The sequence below is a fragment of the Juglans microcarpa x Juglans regia genome, chromosome 7S (assembly GCF_004785595.1).
Source record: "Juglans microcarpa x Juglans regia isolate MS1-56 chromosome 7S, Jm3101_v1.0, whole genome shotgun sequence".
Taxonomy (NCBI): domain Eukaryota; kingdom Viridiplantae; phylum Streptophyta; class Magnoliopsida; order Fagales; family Juglandaceae; genus Juglans; species Juglans microcarpa x Juglans regia.
Window position 1 is genome coordinate 1,571,895 of NC_054607.1, and position 19,428 is coordinate 1,591,322.

The 19,428-nt window shown below is 34.7% G+C and overlaps 4 protein-coding genes across 4 annotated transcripts; 2 read left to right on the forward strand and 2 right to left on the reverse strand.

Moving 5' to 3' along the window:
- The first annotated feature begins 1,575 nt into the window (after nucleotides 1-1,575).
- LOC121241445 (protein TRIGALACTOSYLDIACYLGLYCEROL 4, chloroplastic) lies at nucleotides 1,576-6,507 on the forward strand. The gene is made up of 5 exons (XM_041139224.1): nucleotides 1,576-1,967; nucleotides 3,344-3,605; nucleotides 4,058-4,436; nucleotides 5,415-5,731; nucleotides 6,194-6,507. The coding sequence occupies exons 1-5, from the start codon at nucleotides 1,696-1,698 to the stop codon at nucleotides 6,389-6,391; spliced, it is 1,428 nt and encodes a 475-aa protein (XP_040995158.1). The 5' UTR covers nucleotides 1,576-1,695; the 3' UTR covers nucleotides 6,392-6,507.
- Nucleotides 6,508-7,257: 750 nt separating this feature from the next.
- Nucleotides 7,258-9,776, reverse strand: LOC121241574 (10 kDa chaperonin 1, chloroplastic-like). The gene is made up of 7 exons (XM_041139395.1): nucleotides 9,598-9,776; nucleotides 9,423-9,481; nucleotides 9,238-9,288; nucleotides 8,436-8,501; nucleotides 8,274-8,321; nucleotides 8,133-8,162; nucleotides 7,258-7,531 (listed from the first exon to the last, which is right to left on the reverse strand). Exons 1-7 carry the CDS (start codon nucleotides 9,680-9,682, stop codon nucleotides 7,463-7,465), a joined length of 408 nt encoding a protein of 135 aa, XP_040995329.1. The 5' UTR covers nucleotides 9,683-9,776; the 3' UTR covers nucleotides 7,258-7,462.
- A 1,607-nt stretch (nucleotides 9,777-11,383) lies between these two features.
- On the forward strand, nucleotides 11,384-14,290 carry LOC121241600. The gene is made up of 2 exons (XM_041139430.1): nucleotides 11,384-11,713; nucleotides 13,603-14,290. Exons 1-2 carry the CDS (start codon nucleotides 11,632-11,634, stop codon nucleotides 14,184-14,186), a joined length of 666 nt encoding a protein of 221 aa, XP_040995364.1. The 5' UTR covers nucleotides 11,384-11,631; the 3' UTR covers nucleotides 14,187-14,290.
- A 2,652-nt stretch (nucleotides 14,291-16,942) lies between these two features.
- Nucleotides 16,943-18,396, reverse strand: LOC121240233 (E3 ubiquitin-protein ligase ATL4-like). The gene has a single exon (XM_041137629.1). The coding sequence runs from the start codon at nucleotides 18,114-18,116 to the stop codon at nucleotides 17,109-17,111; it is 1,008 nt and encodes a 335-aa protein (XP_040993563.1). The 5' UTR covers nucleotides 18,117-18,396; the 3' UTR covers nucleotides 16,943-17,108.
- Nucleotides 18,397-19,428: the final 1,032 nt, after the last annotated feature.

A 19,428-nucleotide genomic window follows, 5' to 3' on the forward strand; every position in this document is an offset into this window, starting at 1 on the left:
TTTGAAAGTTTCAAATGGGAAAGAAATTGACAATAGGCGCATGAAGTGAATCTTATAAGATCTCAATATATATTTCTTATTTCAAACCCTTAAATTCACTTAAAAACTTGTATATATATTTTTTTAATTTCCTTGAAGATGTCCATGTATTGAAATTACACAACATTGCATATATATGCAGCCTTAGGGAATGAATTCGGAACCAGAAAACCCAAAGGGAAATATGCCAACTTTAAGATGGAGGGTTTGTTTGGAGCTATTCATGAAAAGCTAGCTTCATATGCTTAATTTCAAACATAAATGGAATATCAAAATTGAAAAAATCTAGTTATAAGTCGGCGTGAATAACAATATTCTTAATAAATTACTTATAACATGACATAATTTGATCTGAAAGAAAAATTAATATGAATCTGACAAATCAAATATTATCATTTATGTGATGTGGATGATTTAGGCTACGTTTGAGTAGTGAGAATATCTGAGAAGTGTTGAGAATGTTTGTGAATAGTAGTGAAAAAGTAATAATAGAATAATGAATAATAGGTAGCAAGTAATGAATAGTAAAAAAGTAGGTGAAAAATAATAATAAAGTAAAGAATAATAACGAGAGTACTTAAAGTACTCTTAGTACCCAAACGTAGCCTTAACTCTACGCATCAATTTAAAAATAAAATAACTCATAAAAACTCTGATACGTATTTGTGAGCCATATGTCACCACCCGTTAGATATATTCCTAATAAATGCACTGTGCTTATGCAACTGAATCATGTATTTCTTTGTCTCTTTTGGGATTACAAAGTCTATCTTTTGCACGCATGCAACTCTCAAATTCCTAATTTAATTTCCCATATTTAGTTACCAACATTTTTGCACGCAACTATCAAATTCCTTATCTCATTTCCCATACTAATTTATCCAAAACATACATCACATGATACAACAGATCAATAGGTTTCACCCTTCTAACACGTTTCTACATGTTTTTCAGCCTTTAATTTGTACTTTGAAAATTGCATTTCATTTTGAAGGAGGAAACATATTATAAAGAAATACTTAATTAAAATTTCTCTTGAAAAAAAAAATTATTTCTAAAGAAAATTGTTCAAAGAATAATTTTATTTGAATTTCTTTACACTACACATCATCTATCTCATATTATAATCTGGTAAAATATTAATGATCTTATAGTTCGGTGACATTTATCTTTTTCATATAAAGAACATTCGAGAATTATGTCTCTATAATTTTAACTCTATTATTAAAAAAATATTCATAATTTTATTATTAATCAATTAATAATTATAACGTAAATAGTACTAGGTGGATATTATTTTATATTATTATTTTTAGAATGTTTTTCGAAATGCCCAATAAAATCTTCAAAGTCCCAAAATACCACCAGATCAGCAAAAAGCCGAAAAAGATAAACCTCAAACAAGGCCACCTAGGAAATCACAAAGCCCACAAAATAAATAAAAAGGGCCCCACAGACAATACAAAGCCCATTTGGTTACTTTCGATAAAAAAAAAAAAAAAAAAAAAAAAAAAAAAAAAAAAAATGCAAAACAAAGCAGATAAGGAAAACACACGAACATCAAAAACCCCTCCCAAACCCTCGCAGTTCTTACCGACCAAACGAACAATCTTGCAAACAGTATACACGCTCAAGTCTCAGCTGCGAGTAGCTGAAATGGCGAGCCTAAGGTCGGCAATGGACTCCTCCTTCTGGGACCAAAGCGTGTCCTCCCCACAAACCCTGGAGGGCTCGGCCCGGGTCGTTCCTGGCCAGACGTTCCCTCTGGACGGAGCTCGAGGCAGCCGAGCACTCCGTACTCAGCAGCTCTCCCTGCTTGGAAATGGTTTTCCTTTGGGGATTATTCCCTCCTATGGCCCTGCTGCTCTCAAGGAGTTGGGTTCGTTTTCGCTTCAGACTATGTTGCTCAAGCCGGAAACTCCTAGGTGGTAAGTTAAAGTGGTGACGAACCTCTTCTTTGATGGGTTTTATTCGCCTTCCTTGTGCTTTGTTTGGTTTCTAGGACGATGTGGGCAATGTAAGGGGTATTAAAGTTTAAAAAAAAGAGTGAAAAAGACACAAGATAAAATTCTATTGTTATCTGGAATTTCCTCGATAAGCATCCTATATATATGGAATATTCTATGTTGATTTGAGTTTTTCATCTTTCAAATCTTATTGCTGCTTGCAACAATCCGCGTTTACTTTTAACTTTTCCATTTTAAGTCTTAACGTTTCTATCTAAGTTAATCTTGTAGGTGGTAGCTGCCCAAGCAAGCTTACACATTGTAATCTTGTTATCTGCCCCTATTAAACTCACCATCATTTCTTCCAATATATCTGTTTATTTCGAAGATGTATAACGTATTCCATGAGTCTTATAAAAAAATATATATATTCCATGAGTCCCATATTTCAAGTGGTAAAGGCCTTGGAGCTTGGGTGTATGCTCCCCCAGGCCTAAGATTCAAATCCCTTTATGTACAAACAATCTCTAGGGCCATCAGACTGGGAGATAATCCCCTTGAATTACCCGAGGTGCACTTGCAGGAAACTCCTTGTCGAGTGCCTGTGCACCCTCGAGATTAGTCGGAACGTTATTCCTGGACACCTGTTGCCAATCAAAAATATATATGTATATATATATATTTATATTTATATAGCCCAAGTGTTTCCATACACTTCAGCAATATTTATTAATCGTAGTTAGTTGTTGGCTGGAAGATGAGTGGAGAGCGGGGTTTAATGTGTTATTCGACCTCTTTCAGTAGCGGTAAGTTTTCAATTACTTTCTCATTCTCCAGTCTATTTGGTTTTCTGGTCTCCCTTGTGACTTAATTCCCTCATTGATGTTACTTGAGTAATTCTGTTCCCGATAAAGTTTGAAAAAAAAAATTCACTAATGAATGCTTCTATTCGATTGTAATTGTCTAGTTCAGCATAATCAATTGTCTTAGTTACTCTAATATTCTGATGCCTGAATTTATGTGGACTTTGATAATGATTGAATTATTTCATGATCTTGTCTTTTATTTTCCACTTCTTTTAACTCATTATTCTCACCTCATAATTGTTTATGTTCAACTTAGACACAATTACCTGTGGGCTTTAGAATTTTTTTCATAAATGCTTGAAATTTTGGAAATTAGATTTTTGTTGCTCAGAGCATTTCTTCTAAAAAGAAAGGGATGAGTTGGAAATGAGAATTCGAATTTGTTAAAAATTATTATCTATCAATATTGTCGAGGAAAGATGTCCTCATCCCTCAGCGAATTCCTAGATTTCTCACACACTAATAGGTACCTTACATAACATGTGAGTACAGGTGGCTTGGATTAGTTGGGCAGTTCCGTCCAAAGAAATTAATTTCTTCTATTAAAGATGAATTGTCTAGATTGTCTAGTTTTGATGATTTGGAGTTCCCTGGATTCTTCCAAGATGTGGCAAAGCATTTCATTGACAAATCACCCTTTTCGCTGGGATTATGGTCACAGTTTTCTTTGACTCCCTCAGCATCTGTACTGTTGTCCACAGAAGCACATGGGGAGAAAAAAGGACGCCGACACAAATTGATGCTATATGACCAGGCACGTAAAGCAGCCATATTTTTATATTTATATCTTAATTATTAGAAAGAACTAAGAATCATTATGTTTTCATTTATATTATCATCATCCCAGTTAGCTATATTCTTTGTTTTACAGACTGTTGTGTTGATTGCATTTTTGTCTTTGCTCTTGGCTAGTTTCTGCGTTGTACCTGTACCTTGCTACAGATAATCTGTATCTTCCACCTGAAAATGATTATCTGTACACAGTGATTTTTTGAACATCTTGATTCACAGTTTCTCTGTAAATATCTAATATTATGTCCATGATTCCTCGAAAATATTGATCTGCATAATGACTACATAAAAGGTCCTGCTGGTGAAGAATAAGCCCAGAACTTTAACCCTTTCATGTCTCAACTGTTTTGTGGTTCTAGTTATGTGGATAACCAAATGAGCAATGTTTCTAAACACTTTATTTGCATTTTGCAGCTTCCTCTTCATGATATTACATTGGAGGCTGCATGGCCCGAGTTGTTCAGGGACCACAAAGGACAATATTGGGAAGTACCCGAGTCAATATCATTAGACCTTTCATCACTCATTTCTGATTCTGGATTCCGTTACCGCTTTGGTTTACACAAAAATAGCGGTCATCCTCAGGCACTTAATGCCACAAATGGTGAGGCACCTTTGACCTTAATGCCTGGATTATGTGCAAAGGCTGCATTTTCTTATGAGCAGAGCCACGACTTTTGGAGAAAGGAAGAAGAGGAAGATGTCTTGGTGGAAACAGAGCAGGGCACGGTTGTGCGACCTTCATATGATGTGCGTCTCAGAGAACCATTTTCAGCTCTCTCTGGAATTATAGGTAATTTTTCCCTAAGATGTTTCTGTTTTTTCGGGTTGTGATAAGACTATAACTGATTTTACATTTCTTTTGAGATAATTCAAGTGCAGCTTTTTATCTTTTCAATGCTATACCATTTATCTTTTCTGTTTCATTTTTTGTGATCTTTTTTTTTTTTTTTTGTATGAAAGTTTCTTAGTGAACATAATACATGAGAAAGAAGAAGTTTCTTATTAAACATTATACATGAGAAAGAACTACCAAGTTGATTGCTATGGAATTGTCATAAACAGAAGATAGCCTGCCCCATTCTATCACGACATGAGAAATGTAGGAACTAACAGGTAATTTTAGTTCTCCTATATAGGTAAGTGTGTCTCTGTTTCTCAAGTTACGATGAATTTACTACCCGGAACTTGTAATATGTTTTTCATAGGACTAGTCGTTGTGTCTCTCTTTCTCAAGTTACAATGAATTTACTACCCATAACTTGTAATACGTTTTTCATAGAACGTTCTGATCTATTGAGAACTTTGGTAATGTTTTAACTATTGGCAGCTTATCTCTCCACTAATCCCTACAAGAGACCACCATCAAGTGGCTTCAAACCCCACATACTGGGCGGCCTGGCCCCTTTCCAGTGGTTTTGAAGGCATTCTGGACTAACTAGACAGCTTCACGTTAATGAGATTTTTTTTTTTTATAATTAAAAGTAAAACTTTATTGATAGGAATAGGCAAAGACCAATTACTGGAAGTATATGCAGAAAATGCCCAAGTTCTACTAAGCACTAGTGAGAGATACAAACAAATAATGAAAACTGTCCTCAGATTCAAGTTAATGAGATTTTTTATGGCAGTAAGCCATTGGTTATCAAATTTCGCATTGTTCTACCTTTTATACTGGGTTACTATTCCTTTTCCTTTTTTCCTGTTAGTACAGAAGACTTCTATGTAATCATTTACTTGTTTTCTATCTACAATTGATGATACATCTTAGGTGGCACCTGTGCGGCCTGGTTTGGGGGTAGGGAGAGCTCAGTGGCTGTTGCATCACAGGGAGATGAGGACATTTCTGTGAATGCTAGGAAGAGAAGTCCACTGAGTGCTGATCTATTTGGTTCACTATGCTATACTTACCAGCAGGGCAATTTCAGAAATCTATACCATGATCTGACCAGGATAGATGCTCGCTTGGATATTTGTTCAGCGTCAGCTTTTGCCACAAGTGTTCTCAATGGCCTGAAGAGGTCTTCTGTTAATAGAGCAGAAAATCCTGCCTCTTCCCCTAGGTTCAATTTGATCCTCCAACAGCAGGTATGCCAACAACTCTGAACCCCACAATCTCCCATCTCTAAGGGTTACACACACGGCCTCCACCTTTTGAAAGGGGAAAGTACCACTAGGCTGAGACCTTAAACCTTTTTGTGTTTTATTAGGCCCAAATATGTAAATGGAAAATCTAGAAAATTAGGCTATGCCCCCATTGGATGGTCTGGATTGCCAGGAAAATATTGTTTCCTAAGAGTTAAGAGGAGACAAAGTTGTGCATTGTGTATTTCCTTGTTGGTTGAGAGAGTTGTATGAATGAGACCACGGGTGGTAAACTTTTGTCTCATACAGCGATTTAAGAGAACTTGTACTACTTTAGCAGATTACTACTATTAATTCTCGATAGGTGGCTCAACCTGAAGCCATGAGCATTTAAGTTATTTATAAATGGTTGCACAGATTGAAGTCAATCAGATAATTCTTACTGATACTACCTTGCCTTTGCAGGTTTATGGGCCAATTGTCTGTCGAGTAGATTCTAGTGTTTCGCTGGGTTCTTCGCCCGGGAGACGTGGCCCGCATGTGGAGGATTTCATATTCAGCTTATGCTATTCGTTGAGGGTTCTAGCGTCGGGGAAAGTTGTAGCTTGGTATTCTCCAAAAAGAAAGGAAGGGATGATTGAGTTGCGTGTATTTGAGTTTTAATATGTATTCTTTGTTATTTCTTTGCTTATGGCTCTGGTTGCTTCCGCCCTTGGGAACTAATATTTTCATCCGGAAAACTGACTGCAGAATCCACATGCAGCTTCCATTTTTCTCAATCACAATCTGCTTTTCTCCTCTCCTTTAACATTGGTCTGCGTGTATGTACGTGTGAGGGGGAGAGATTTTGCCTGAGAGGAATGGTTGGGGAGGATGGAGAGAAAAGAGGAGTTCAATTTATTAAGTTCGATTCTGAGCCTAATGGAGGAAGATGGTAATGGGTTTGTTCTTAATTTTTTACATACCATATTTAACTTACGTACTAGTTCCCTAGTGGATGGTGCTAGCCTGCTAGGGATAGCCTGCTAGTGAAAAAGAAAAGTGGCCTTTTTCGAAATATGCAACATTTTGAAAGCTAGAAAGGTTAATCCAAATTTCAAATAGACAAATTTTATTAAAAAAAAAAATAAACTCCACTTAAAAAAACTATTAAAAAAACTATTATCTATTAGTAAAACTTACTTTTTTACAAAATGCTCATATAAAACTATTTGTATCTAGTATTACTCGTTTTGTAAATCTGCTTTTCTTTCTCTTAAAGAAAAAGCTGCATTTCTAATTTTACCGAGAAAAAGTCCATCCCAACTTTGAAGACCAGCATCATGACCATCTAATCTTTTACAAAGACATTCTTTGTTCCATACCGATACAAAAAAAAAAAAAAAAAAATTAAACCAAAATTCCTATGAATTTATATCTGAACGAACAACATCACTTCCCTAGAAATGTGTAGAAGTTGGAAGTCCCCTTCAAATCATGATTAGCTTTTAATGCACAATTACTTTGTGCTGCAACATAAAATTCTAATAAGATGTAAAATCCGAATGCCATTCATGCCTCATAAGTACGGTCATAGACAGAATTCAACATGAACTGGATATTTCCCTATTACAGGGTGCCAGAGAGCATGGTTTGCAAGAAGAAAGCATTGCCCTAAATTGATAAAGAAGAGCACAAGAAGGGCCAAGAATCATAGGAGGTAGCCTCGTGCAAAGAACAGTGAACTGATGACCACTACTCGACCACGGCCAACAAGTCACTCGACTTACAGAAGCAGTGCTTAGCATCCGTTCCCAAATCAACCTGAAATAGCACCAAATCAACAGGTAATTTGATTTACTCGAATTTTTCAGATTATTATAGTTTAACTATATTCATATTTACTCCATATTTCGGAGATGAGGGGAAAAAGATGATTTCACCCAAAGTAGCAAAAAGCAACCACAGCTAGTCGTGTAATTCTCAGATATTTTTCAAGCAAGACCAAAAGGCCTCCTGGATTATTAGTAAAACTATTCACCAAAGTGTTTTTTTTTTTTTTTTTTCCGAGTAGAAAAGATGGTCTAAAACTATCTCAAAATCATAACATATTTCCTCCTACTTGGAAATCCATATGATTGTTGGTCACAGTATTCAGAAAGCTTGAAACCATGTGAAAAAGGAATGAAACACTTAAAACACAGTTTAAGAATATCTTCAGTAAAAGCATGAAATGCATATACAAGTAGACCTAAACTTATTTAGCAGTAAAACAAACTCTAACTTCAATTTGAAAAATATAATTTGGTAAATGCACAATATTAGAAATAATATACTAGAGGAGAGTTTTTCCCTTAGTATACAACCGGCAAAGGCCATTAGTACCAGGTGCTAGATGATAACTTCACATTAAAACAATACTCACCTCATACGCATTTATGTCTGAGAAGAGAACCTGCAACAAAATAAGCATTTACTCCAGTTAGATGATAGACCAAGCATTGTTTCGGGCAACAGCCACACACTTCAGAACGTTACCAAAACTGAACACATTCTGATTGCTTACCTTCTTTCCAGCCTCCACTTCCCCAACATCAGCACCAACAGAGAGAATCTGAAACAAATATTACACGGCTGGTCAAAATATCCAGAGGAATAATTTTATTTTTACTTAAAAAGCAAAAAATCCACGTTTTCACAAGACAGCAACGATTGGAATGTTGCATACTTCTCCAATTAGATACCGCTCAAATTTAACAGCTGCTTTGGGTAACAAGACTCCACCAGCTGATTTCTGTTGCATAAGATGGCAGATTATTCATGAGACGAACAGTTATATGCAACGATTACTTACCCAACGATGATCAATACACGGGCAATGCAAATAAAAGAATCCTGGTCAGAATGTGAACTTTGTTTATTTTTTTCATATGATTCTGAGTCAAGCGCAGAATAAATACAACGGGCTGAATGTTCAAAACCCAAGAACTCTTATTTTTCCATTCTATTCTTTCTATACAGAAGGAATACCAAATCATACTAGGCTAATGGCCAAGAGATCATTTCACCTACATCAACATTAACAAGACATTAACAAGAGATGCTCATATTTCATATCTTGGAACTGGTGTATACATGCAACGGTAGCCCAGACCGTGGTAGGAATTCAGTTTTGATGGGGAAACTAGATATGAAACAAAAGCAGGCCCCTCCAGTGGCAAAGCAACATGCAGAGTTTAATGCTCACTAGTCACTATTTTAAGTTAGATCGACGAAGTTCAATTATAAAGTACTTGGGATTTAGGGCCCACTCGATCAGCTTATGGAAGGACCAGAAAGCACCTTCTCCGTGCATTTGCAAACATACGGGAAAGTTTTTTGAGGGCAAAAACAGCCTCGCCCAATTGCTAAAACTATGTACTGAATCTATTGTTGATTGTAATCGCTGATTTTCCAATCGTGTCACGCCAATGAAACATAAGAAGTCTTGTCCAAACCTTGTCCAGCATAAGCAATGAAAGAAGTCATACCTCGGGCAGCTGCTCCAGACGAATAAGCACTCGATCAGCTTGCGGAACCACCTGCAACACAAAGTAACACCACTAAGTATAAAACTCAAAAACACCAATAGCTCAGGAAAATTTAGCAAGGCAGAGAAAACTTCAAAGCAAAAGCTTTAAAGATTGAAAAACAGAAATGGTGAAATTGTAAAAACCTTGGCCGGCTCCCATTTCTTGGAAATGGCGTTGATTCTCAGAGAGTTTCTCCGCAGACCTGTTGACACACAGAAATTCAAAGGAATTCTAAAAAAGAGAATAAAAACGGAACTTTCAAGAAAAATAGCGAAACCAAAGCGGAAGTTAATTTCTAAAAGGGGTTTGGCGTAGAACCTAGTAGTCTCTGGTTATAAGATAGAGAGGGGGCGTTGGGTTTGTATAGAAAGGGTTTTGGCACTGTGACGAAAGTAGACGCCATGGATAAGAATACAGAGACCGAGAGACGAAAAGAGGCGAGCGGCTGCTGAATCTGCGAGTGTTCGGAACTATTGGGAGAGGAGAGCGCAAATCCAACAGAAAAAATCCTTCAAAGGCCTCAAAAACCACGCACGTGTGGGCTCCAACAGTAAACTACTTGCCGTAGTTCCTTCTAGAGAAATCGTTAAAGAGGCTTTTCGTGAAGAATATTTATCTTCAATCTACGCATTAGACTAGCTATTTCAGTTTGTAAATTCTATGGTATAAGATAACCCTACAAATATAGTAATATAGTGTATGTTTGAGATTGTTGTAGGAAATATAACTTATTTATGTAATAAATTTTATTATTAAAAAGTTATTTATTATTTGATAATTATATGATTAAAACACTTTTAAATATGTTACGTTTGTTTAGAAATAAATTAAAAAATTATTTTTTGAGAAAAAAATGACAATTAGTTTAATTTAAAAAAATTATAACTATATACTTAAAAGTTTGAAAGTTGTAATTATCTTAAAGTTGTAAGGATATTTTAATCTATTGATAATTTTTTTAAAATTAAAATTACGTTTTGTATTATTTAAAAAAATACGTTTAAGTCTTATTTTTTAACTTATTTAAAATTAAAAATATTTTAATATATAGCATTCAAATAATTTATTTTTTCTATTAAAGAGAAAACTTTTATACAACCCCCCAATCAGGCCCATGGCAGTCGCACCGCCGAAATTCATTAATCGGGAAGCAGGATAGATTGACCCTACGATGATTAATTATTCTCAAATATAAACCTAAGAGCATTTAGGAAAAAAAATGTATGCCCGATTCTTTCATGGAGTACCCATTTTATTGGGATTCTCGTGAATTATTATTAGAGAAATACTTTGGGTTTCAAAAATGGGTCTTGAATTTATGTTTATAATGACTTTTTTTTTTTATTTAGTAATTAAAGAAATATTTTTTAATGATATTATAATTTTTTTATTTTTTTAAAAAATATTTATGATAATTAAAAAAAGACCTAAAATAAAAAGTAAAATACATTATTCGAAGTCTTTATTCGAAATTCATTTTTGGTGACTGTAGCAACACTCCTTTTATTTTATATAGGATAGTTGGATAATTTCCTGCAAATGGGCTTAGACACTTGTTCTCTCAAAATTGGGCTTTACAACCAATTTGTAAAATCAATAATGTAAATAATATTTATGCTAAAACCAACTTCAGGTCTCCAACTCCCTTTTCATTGTTTAATCAAATTGAGATAATTTTATATGATATAATCGAATAGATCACAGCAAATCACGTTAGTTTATAAATTTATTTTTGTAAAATTTTTTTATAACTAAATCATTTCTCATATAATAATGTAAGCTTGTAAAGGGCCAATTTCTCCAGCGCTCCATCATCACTTCTTTCAAGTTTCAACTTCCCTTTCTGTTTTGCTTAAAAAATGGACAGTTGCCCATTTTCATAGACCAAGATTCCCACACAACGAACAGATATCTCTAGAATGAGAATGATAAATTTTGCAGTCCCGAAATTTCTGTCAAAGCTGGGCCCATCAGAATTCTAATGTTTTGAAATCCGCTCCATTTTCTTTTGCCCTGTAATTTCTGTCAATAATTGTCAAAGCTGGGCCCATCAAAATTTAACATTTGTAAGGAAAAGAAATCCATGGAACATACAAACGGCTATATGGGTCCACCATTTCCTACCTTTTGTCCCCAAACGCTGCAACACTTCATCGCCAGTCACTCACTTTCCTCCCCATGCTTTCCTGGGAAAAATAAAAAAAGCTCACCCCATTTTCCTTTCCCATTGAACAAACATCCCATAAACGAAAACGAAAGCAAAACCTTTTCTTAGACTCGGCTTTCCACTTTTTCCTTTCCGTTCTCTCTCTGATAAAGCAAAACACAATTTCAGTTCACATTTAAGCTATAATGGGGAAGAAGCTCTTCGACTCTGAGTGGATTTTTCTATGTCATCTGCTGCTTGTTGCTGTTGTGGCCGCCACGAACCATGGTAATCTTTGTCACGCATTCTTCCTTTTTCCCTTGCTTTTCAAACTTTGATTTCAAAGCATCTATCTTCCTTCGAAGTAGTTCTTTTGGCTTCTGTTTCCCTTTTTGTGGTGAAGTTTTATTCATATGTCATAGTTTGTATTTTCTGTAGCTGTGGACCGTGGTCTCTGAGATTAGGACGTGAAACATCTTCCATCGATCTTTTGAGTTTATGTATTATGCAACTGGAGCTTCTGTTCTGATATTTGCATAGAATCAGTGACTTTCCCAGGGCAAATAAAAATGGAAAATAATTTGTTCAAGCACAGATCCACATTTTCAAAGGGTCTGTATAAACTTGCACAGGCTAGGCTTTATGTAGCACCACAACAAGATAGGATAAAATGCTATATTTAGAGAAAATGATTAGGATCCTTGATGTATACAGTCAATTAGAGAGCCAGTAAGCCTCGGTCAGATGTGTGCTACTTTTTTTTTTTTTTTTATTGGCACTGGGTGTCCGAGAACAGCTTCCCCGACAAGTCTCAGGGGGTGCACAAGCCCTCGGCAAGGAGTTTATGCAAGATTTGGGCTACTTATTTCTATGGAGAGAGTGACTGTGTGGGACTTGTTTTATCAAGTATCTAAGAGATGGTAGACAACTTCAACAAAGTAAAAATGGTTGTCCTGCTGTCAACCAAATACAAGAGCCCATCTCCATCTCATGTCCAACCATGCTTGATAAGCAGTTTCACAACGTTTATTTTTATTCTCGAATCTTTTGTCTAGGAAGCAGAGCAGTGTTATTATGCTTCTTTAGCCTATCGTCTATGCCCCACTTTTCTGCACCATGCCACAAAAGCAATAAAAACTAGAACTTGTGAATCTGGCCCTATCACATTTGCATCCAGTGTATTTTTGGGTAAATTTCCAAATATATGACATGGGTAAGTGTTGGAGGTCGAAGGTAGATTTAAAGCTTCATTGCTTCGATATAGAAATCCTCGATCAAAATAATTTTCTGCGACATGTGAGGACAATAATCCATCTCAAATAGTGAAGCTTCATTATGAGCCTTCTCCATAGATCATAGCAAATTATATTCTATATTCTTTCTGGGCACTATAATGAATGCACTGCTCTATATTGTGTTTTCTTCTAAAAGCAATCCTATATAGTAGCTAGAAAAGTGTTCACTATGCTGCTAGTGTTTCTTTTTATTTGTAAATGATACTCGCTAGTACTTCAAACCTACATGATCTATTTTTTTTATATTTTATGAGAAATTTCCTGTGTCATGGAAATATAAAACTAGAAAGAATATACTTTAAATATAAAACTTAAAAACTAGAAAGAAGATAGTGTAATCTGTGGCATCTACTCATTCATAGAGCCAAATAACATTAAGCTTTTGGCTCATTAAGGTTTGAAATATTTGTAGGATTAGGATACATATTTTATTTTGAAATATAATTTCAGCTAGAATAACAAGTCCTTTCACTATTGATGTAATTGAAGGTTACATACATGGCACGCAAAGATTCTAGTGTCCTCATAAGTCCTGTCCCCAGAGGGCATTTATCATAGAAACATCCACAACATGGGTTCAGGTCTTATTTAGGAACAAATAGAAGGAATGATTTAGCATCTAGAATCGAATTGGAGTGTAAGATTTACTAAAACAATCATTAGGTGAAATTTTGGGAGCTAGTCTGTCAAAGATAATGGCAGCAAGAAGAATAAAGGGAGCTAGTCTGCCACAGATCCATGACAAAAAGAAGGTGGTGAAAAAGAAAACGACGGGTCAATGGTCAACTCAATTATCAAGAACTTTTATATGTTAATAGCAAACATGCATGCTTACATACCAGGATTTTGTAATTAGATTGTTATTTGCTGTTTGTCGCACAGGAAATGCTGCAAATGATCTCGTGGACATTATCAACAAGAATCGAACTGCACAGAAACTTCCACACCTGAACAACAGCCCTGGACTTGGGTGCATGGCCTTGCAATATGTTGAGTTATGCAGGGAGAACTGCACAAGCAACAACACGGTAGACTGTAAACCTTCAGAAGATAATTTCACTGAAGTTTTTGCGCCCAATTGCGGAGTGGAGCTACCCACTTTTAGCACCATAACCGGCCACATTGTGGGTTGTCAATCAAAGTATCTCGAGCCATTGCTAGCATTTTCCCACGTTCTCGTTAAAGACCATAAATCTTTATCTCTTCTGAGAAACAAATCACATACTGAAATGGGAGTGGGCATGATTGGGGTCCATAAAGGATCCTTCTTTTGGTGTATTTTATTTAGCAGCGGGCAGACAAACTCCACATTTGTTCTTGAAGATCATGGCATTGGGATCAAGCAAAAGAAAGGCTGCTACAGTGGAAGCAGTATTCCATGCAATGGGGGACTGAAGTTGAGTGCTGTGATTTCTAGCATCATATCCATGGCCTTTCTACTTATTTATATGTTACAACAGTTGTAACAGTTTATTTATCTCTGAATGTCATCATCAAACAATGCTCGAAAATTTTGTCTCGAATTGATTTCAGTTAAGATAAGTAAGAGAAAATCCCAACTTTCATCGCATACGATTTTTCAGACTTGTAGTTTAATTTCTTATTGAATGTACATTTCTAGTTTTAGATTGGATGGCATGACCTGTTTAGGTACACAAAATACATTCATAAACTGGAATATTGGAATTATAAATCACTTGCCAAGAAATCAGTGCATGCTGCAAAGTGATGCAAGTAAGAATTGCAACCTCATAAACATCTGGGCTGTCCTGACTTGGTTCCTCAGCACATCAGGTGGGCTTTAGCATGGGTCGAAGCTTTGGGCAGCTCCACCCAAAACAAGCCCAACCTTTTATACCACTAATATTGGGTTCATTTCATCCATAATATGATAACAATAATGTCACAGCCAATTGACACATAAATATGAAGGTTGGTCTGGTTTATTTTTATAATTTTTTTTAATTCGTCTTATTTAATTATTATAATTTTTTAAAAATTTTAAATAAAATAAAACAAATAATTTAACTTTTTCAAATCTTAAAATAAAAATAATATTAAAAAAGATTTTATAATAATATTTTATTAACTTTTAATTTTAATCTCAATTCATCTTATCTCATCTGCGAAAATAAATGAGTATAACACCCACCAAAAACTGGCTTTAAACTGGCATAAATTAGGTAATTGAGTTAACATATATTAGGCACAAAAGGGAAGAAAAACAAGGAAAAGGTTTCTAAAGTGCCCCTTATTCCTAATCATTAAGAGAGTTTTTGAAAGCTTTAGGTCAAGGAATTTTACTTTCTCCTTGTAGGTAACATTTTCAGCAAGCTAGGAATCCCAGCCAAAAGAAAGGGATCCCCCCGTCCATAAATTTCTCTTATGTCCCGATCAATAGTCGCCTAAAAAAAAAGGGAACAAAGTCAATAGTTATCTATTCGCCAACTTTTTCGTGTCTGGGAATTAGAACAGAGTCCATAATTACAAGTCATTAATTTTGAATAATAATTCTGATAAATATTTTTACAAACTTCGTTGGAAGGAGAGAGAGAGAGAGAGAGAGCAGCAAGCAAGGCATCAGAATGGTTGGTGACGGACCATAAATGGGTGCAGGAAATACCGTACGAAATCAACCACCAGATCATAAAACACCACAGAAAGACCAGGACTGTCCTTTCGAACGGTGCTACTCTGCAGCCATTGTTACCGCCTGTTACTTTTGTAGTTTTTTTTATTTTTATTTTTTTAGTTATATTTTTTTAATATTTTTAAAAATTAAAAAAATATATCAATACATTTAAAATCACATCCTTTATTATTAAGTAAAAATAAATAAAAAATTTACTAAACGATCAAATGGAGCAGTAACTATTAAGCAGCATTCTAGATTTTTTCCTTTCAAAATTCACCGTTTCAATTGATAGAACACTGGTATTAGATTATGCATCTATATATTTGTATAATATAACTTTAAATTAAATTGCATTAAATTATGCATATTTAAAAATTTGTATAATTATGAATATTATTTCTATAAATTTAAAGATATACTGTTTATTTTTTAAATTTTATTTTATTACTTTTTTCTGTATAATTATGAATATTTTATTTTATTTTATTAAATTTTATTTTATTACTTTTTATTATTTAGTTAAAAAACCCATAATTCAGAGTGAAAGTTTTTCTTAATATACAAAATTAATTTTTAAAAGATGTGATTTTATATATGTATATAGAGAAATCAATGCTAGTGCTCTTACCTCTAACCTCCCTCTACCCTATCCAAAATACTCAATCTCATTTGGATAGTGAGATAAGATGAAATAATTTTAGATAAAAGTTAAAAATTAAATAAAATATTATTAGAATAATATTTTATAATATTATTATTATTTTGATATTTGAAAAAGTTAAATTATTTATTATATTTTATGTGAGAATTTAAAAATTTTATAATAATGAGATGAGATGAAACCGTTACTGTATCTAAACGGGACCTAAAAACAGAAATACAAGGAATAGTGAAAGTAAGCTATTCTTACGAGTAATAGTTAGAGAGTCCTCTTATTTTTACAAGTAATAATTAGATTATCTAATTATTTTATTCTCAAGTCAATGAGAGCATGACTGATAAAATATTTAGATGATATAATTTGATTTAAAAAATAAATTTTGAATTCTTATTATTTAAATGATATAAATGATGTACTCTACGTACCGAATTGAGAATATAATAACTCATAATAATATAACAAATATTCTTAATACGTAATAATTTGCATATTTAAAGTCATTTTTTTTCAAGTTACCGATAAGGCTAATAGCCTTTTTATTTTTTCATATTTTTTTCATACACTCTTTTATACTCATATTTTTTTAAAAAAATCACAAAATCATAATTTAAAAACACATAGAGTTCGTTTGGATTCAGAGAATGTTTCATCTTATCTCATCTTATCATTATAATTTTACTAAATTTTTACATAAAATATAATAAACAATTTAACTTTTTTAAATCGCAATTCAATTTTTTAAATTTTAAAACAATAATAATATTAAAAAAATATATTATAACAATATGTTATTCAACTTTTACATGAAACTATTTTATCTAATCTCATATATGAATCAAACGAGCCCATACTTAACAATTAAGTAAAAAAAAAATATATATATATATATATATATATAATAAAAATAATAAAACATCAATCGGTGAAGTGTTGCATCCTCTCCAACCCAATTCCCTGTATTTTCCTTTTAACAATGGAACAAACAAATAAAATAAAATGAAACAAGAGTGAGAGAAATTATAACTCTTGAAGAATTAGAACTTTTTTATGGAGAATTCAGAATTGTGACCTGAGAAAATATTCTACTTACAATCATACCCCTGAGAGCCATCTGAACATCTCGCTTATCTCTTCGCCGACTCGGTTTGCTTCGAGGTCGCAATCTCCCGCACCGGTGATCTCACTCCGGCGACTGCTTCCAGAGCAAAACCTTCCGGAACTCCGAAATGACATCGCACGAGATGAGAGCGAGGAAGAGATCCTATCTACGTACTCCTTGAGCCAACTCCTTCCGCCCGCTATCTCGGAAGCTAGAGTGGACTCCATGTCCTGCGCAGCTCCACTCTCCTCCTTGTCCGACAAGCTCCTCCGGTGCACATTGCTCAAACTGATCTCCGAATCTTCCTCCACGAGATAGTCGAATGATCCGATGGAATAGGACCTCTGCGTCTCCACGGGTTCCGACGCGGCTCGCCGGCGGCTCACGTTTCCAATCTCAAGCCTGAAACTCTCTCCGGAGACTGATGCACCGGTAGATGAAGCGAGCGAGGCCTTCATAAGGTCGGAGTCCGAAGTAAAGATGTACGATCGGCAAAGCGGACAAGTCTGGTTGGAGTCGAGCCAAGTGTCAATGCATTGAGCGTGGAAGGCGTGGCAACAGAGAGGGAGGAGACGGAGCTGGTCGTTGGGCTCGAACTTGGAAAGGCAAATGGCGCAGTCGGCAGTGGAGGATGTGCGGCGAATGATGGAGGAGAAGGTGAAGAGAGGCAGGGACTGGACAAACGAGTGGTTAGGATTCTCCGGAGAGACGCGGCTGGCGGAGAGGAACTGAGAGTCGGTGCCAGTACTGGAGTTGGAAGTGGAGGAGGCAGGAGAGAGGCGGCGGATGCAGCGGCGGTTGAGATGGCGGAGGAGAAGGCAGAGGGAGACGGAGGCGAGGATTGTAATGACGAGGATGAAAATGATAATAAGAATGCTAGGGTTGATGGATGACGATGAATGCGGTGGCGCAGGTGTAGTGTATGATCCCGAGACTGTGCCTCCGAGAACTTTCGGCCATGGAAGCGGCGGAGAAAAAGAAGAAGAAGAAGAAAACGACATGGTAATGGAATAATCCTTTAGGAAAAGAGAGAAAGACAAGGAAATATATATACAAACGTAAGTCAGTCACAGAGAGAGAGAGAGAGAGAGAGACAGGTGTGAGCTGCTTATCTGCAGCGCAAGAGACAGACGAACGAACGACGTACTATGGTTCGATCCTTTGGAGCTGTGCATGCAGAGAGAGAGAGAGAGAGAGTTAAATGCTGCAGCAGCTGCGGTTGTTGCTGCTGCCGCCTCTTGGAGACGCTATGCACATGTTTTGGTTACAAACTTCATTCTGCTTTCATAGTTGATGGAGAGAAGACACCCAAGGCTTTAGGTACAGTTTGGTAATGGTGCGTGGGCCACCACGTACAACAGCCTGCGTGACTCCGACTAGATCTGCTAATTGTCTTGGTCTTCCACGGTTTTGTTTTGATTGGATGGACATCATTGGTAAAGTTTTCTTATGTATTTTTTTTTTTTTTTTTAAGCCTTGGTCCTTTCTAATTTTTGTTCGTTTGTTAGGACAGTACTAAAAATAATTTATAAAATTAAATTTATAAATAAACATAATTTCATATAATATATTAGATCTAATTTATAATAAAAATTATTTACAATGTACTATATAAAATCACGTCAATTTATAAATTTATTTTTAAAAATACTTTTATGACAAGAGCATTTCTTAGCATGAAAAATTGGATACCAAATGTAGGGATCTTCTAGCAAAAGATTGTATAATATTTGCAATGTACCTAAAAAGGGCTAAATTTAGGTGACCTTTATATTTCTAATAGGAAAATGATAAGGATCCCGTTATATGTCCCACTCCTTTTTTTTTAATTTTTTTTACACTAGTGATTAAGAAAATATTGTTTAATAATATTGTGAAAAAAAAAGTTTTAAATATATTTTTTTTTCACAACACTTTTTAACATTTTTAAATATTTAAAAAAAATCACAATATTATTAAATAATATTTTTTTAATCACTGAGAAAAAAAACTAAAAAAGAAAAAAAAAGGGAGCAGGACATGTAGTGGGATCCCTAACATTGTCCTTTCTAAGAAGGATCAAATCAGTAATAATGGGGAGGTTTAGATAGTGAGTTGACTCAGTTGAGATAAGATGAAAGTTAAAAATTAAATTAAATATTATTACAAAATATTATTATTTTAAAATTTGAAGAATTTGAATTATTTATTATATTTTATATAAAAAATTTTAAAAAATTATAATGATAGATAATTTTTGTAATCAATACTATAATAGTAAATATTGTAATATTCACTCCGCGTGTACTTTCTGATTGGAAATCCTAAAAGAAC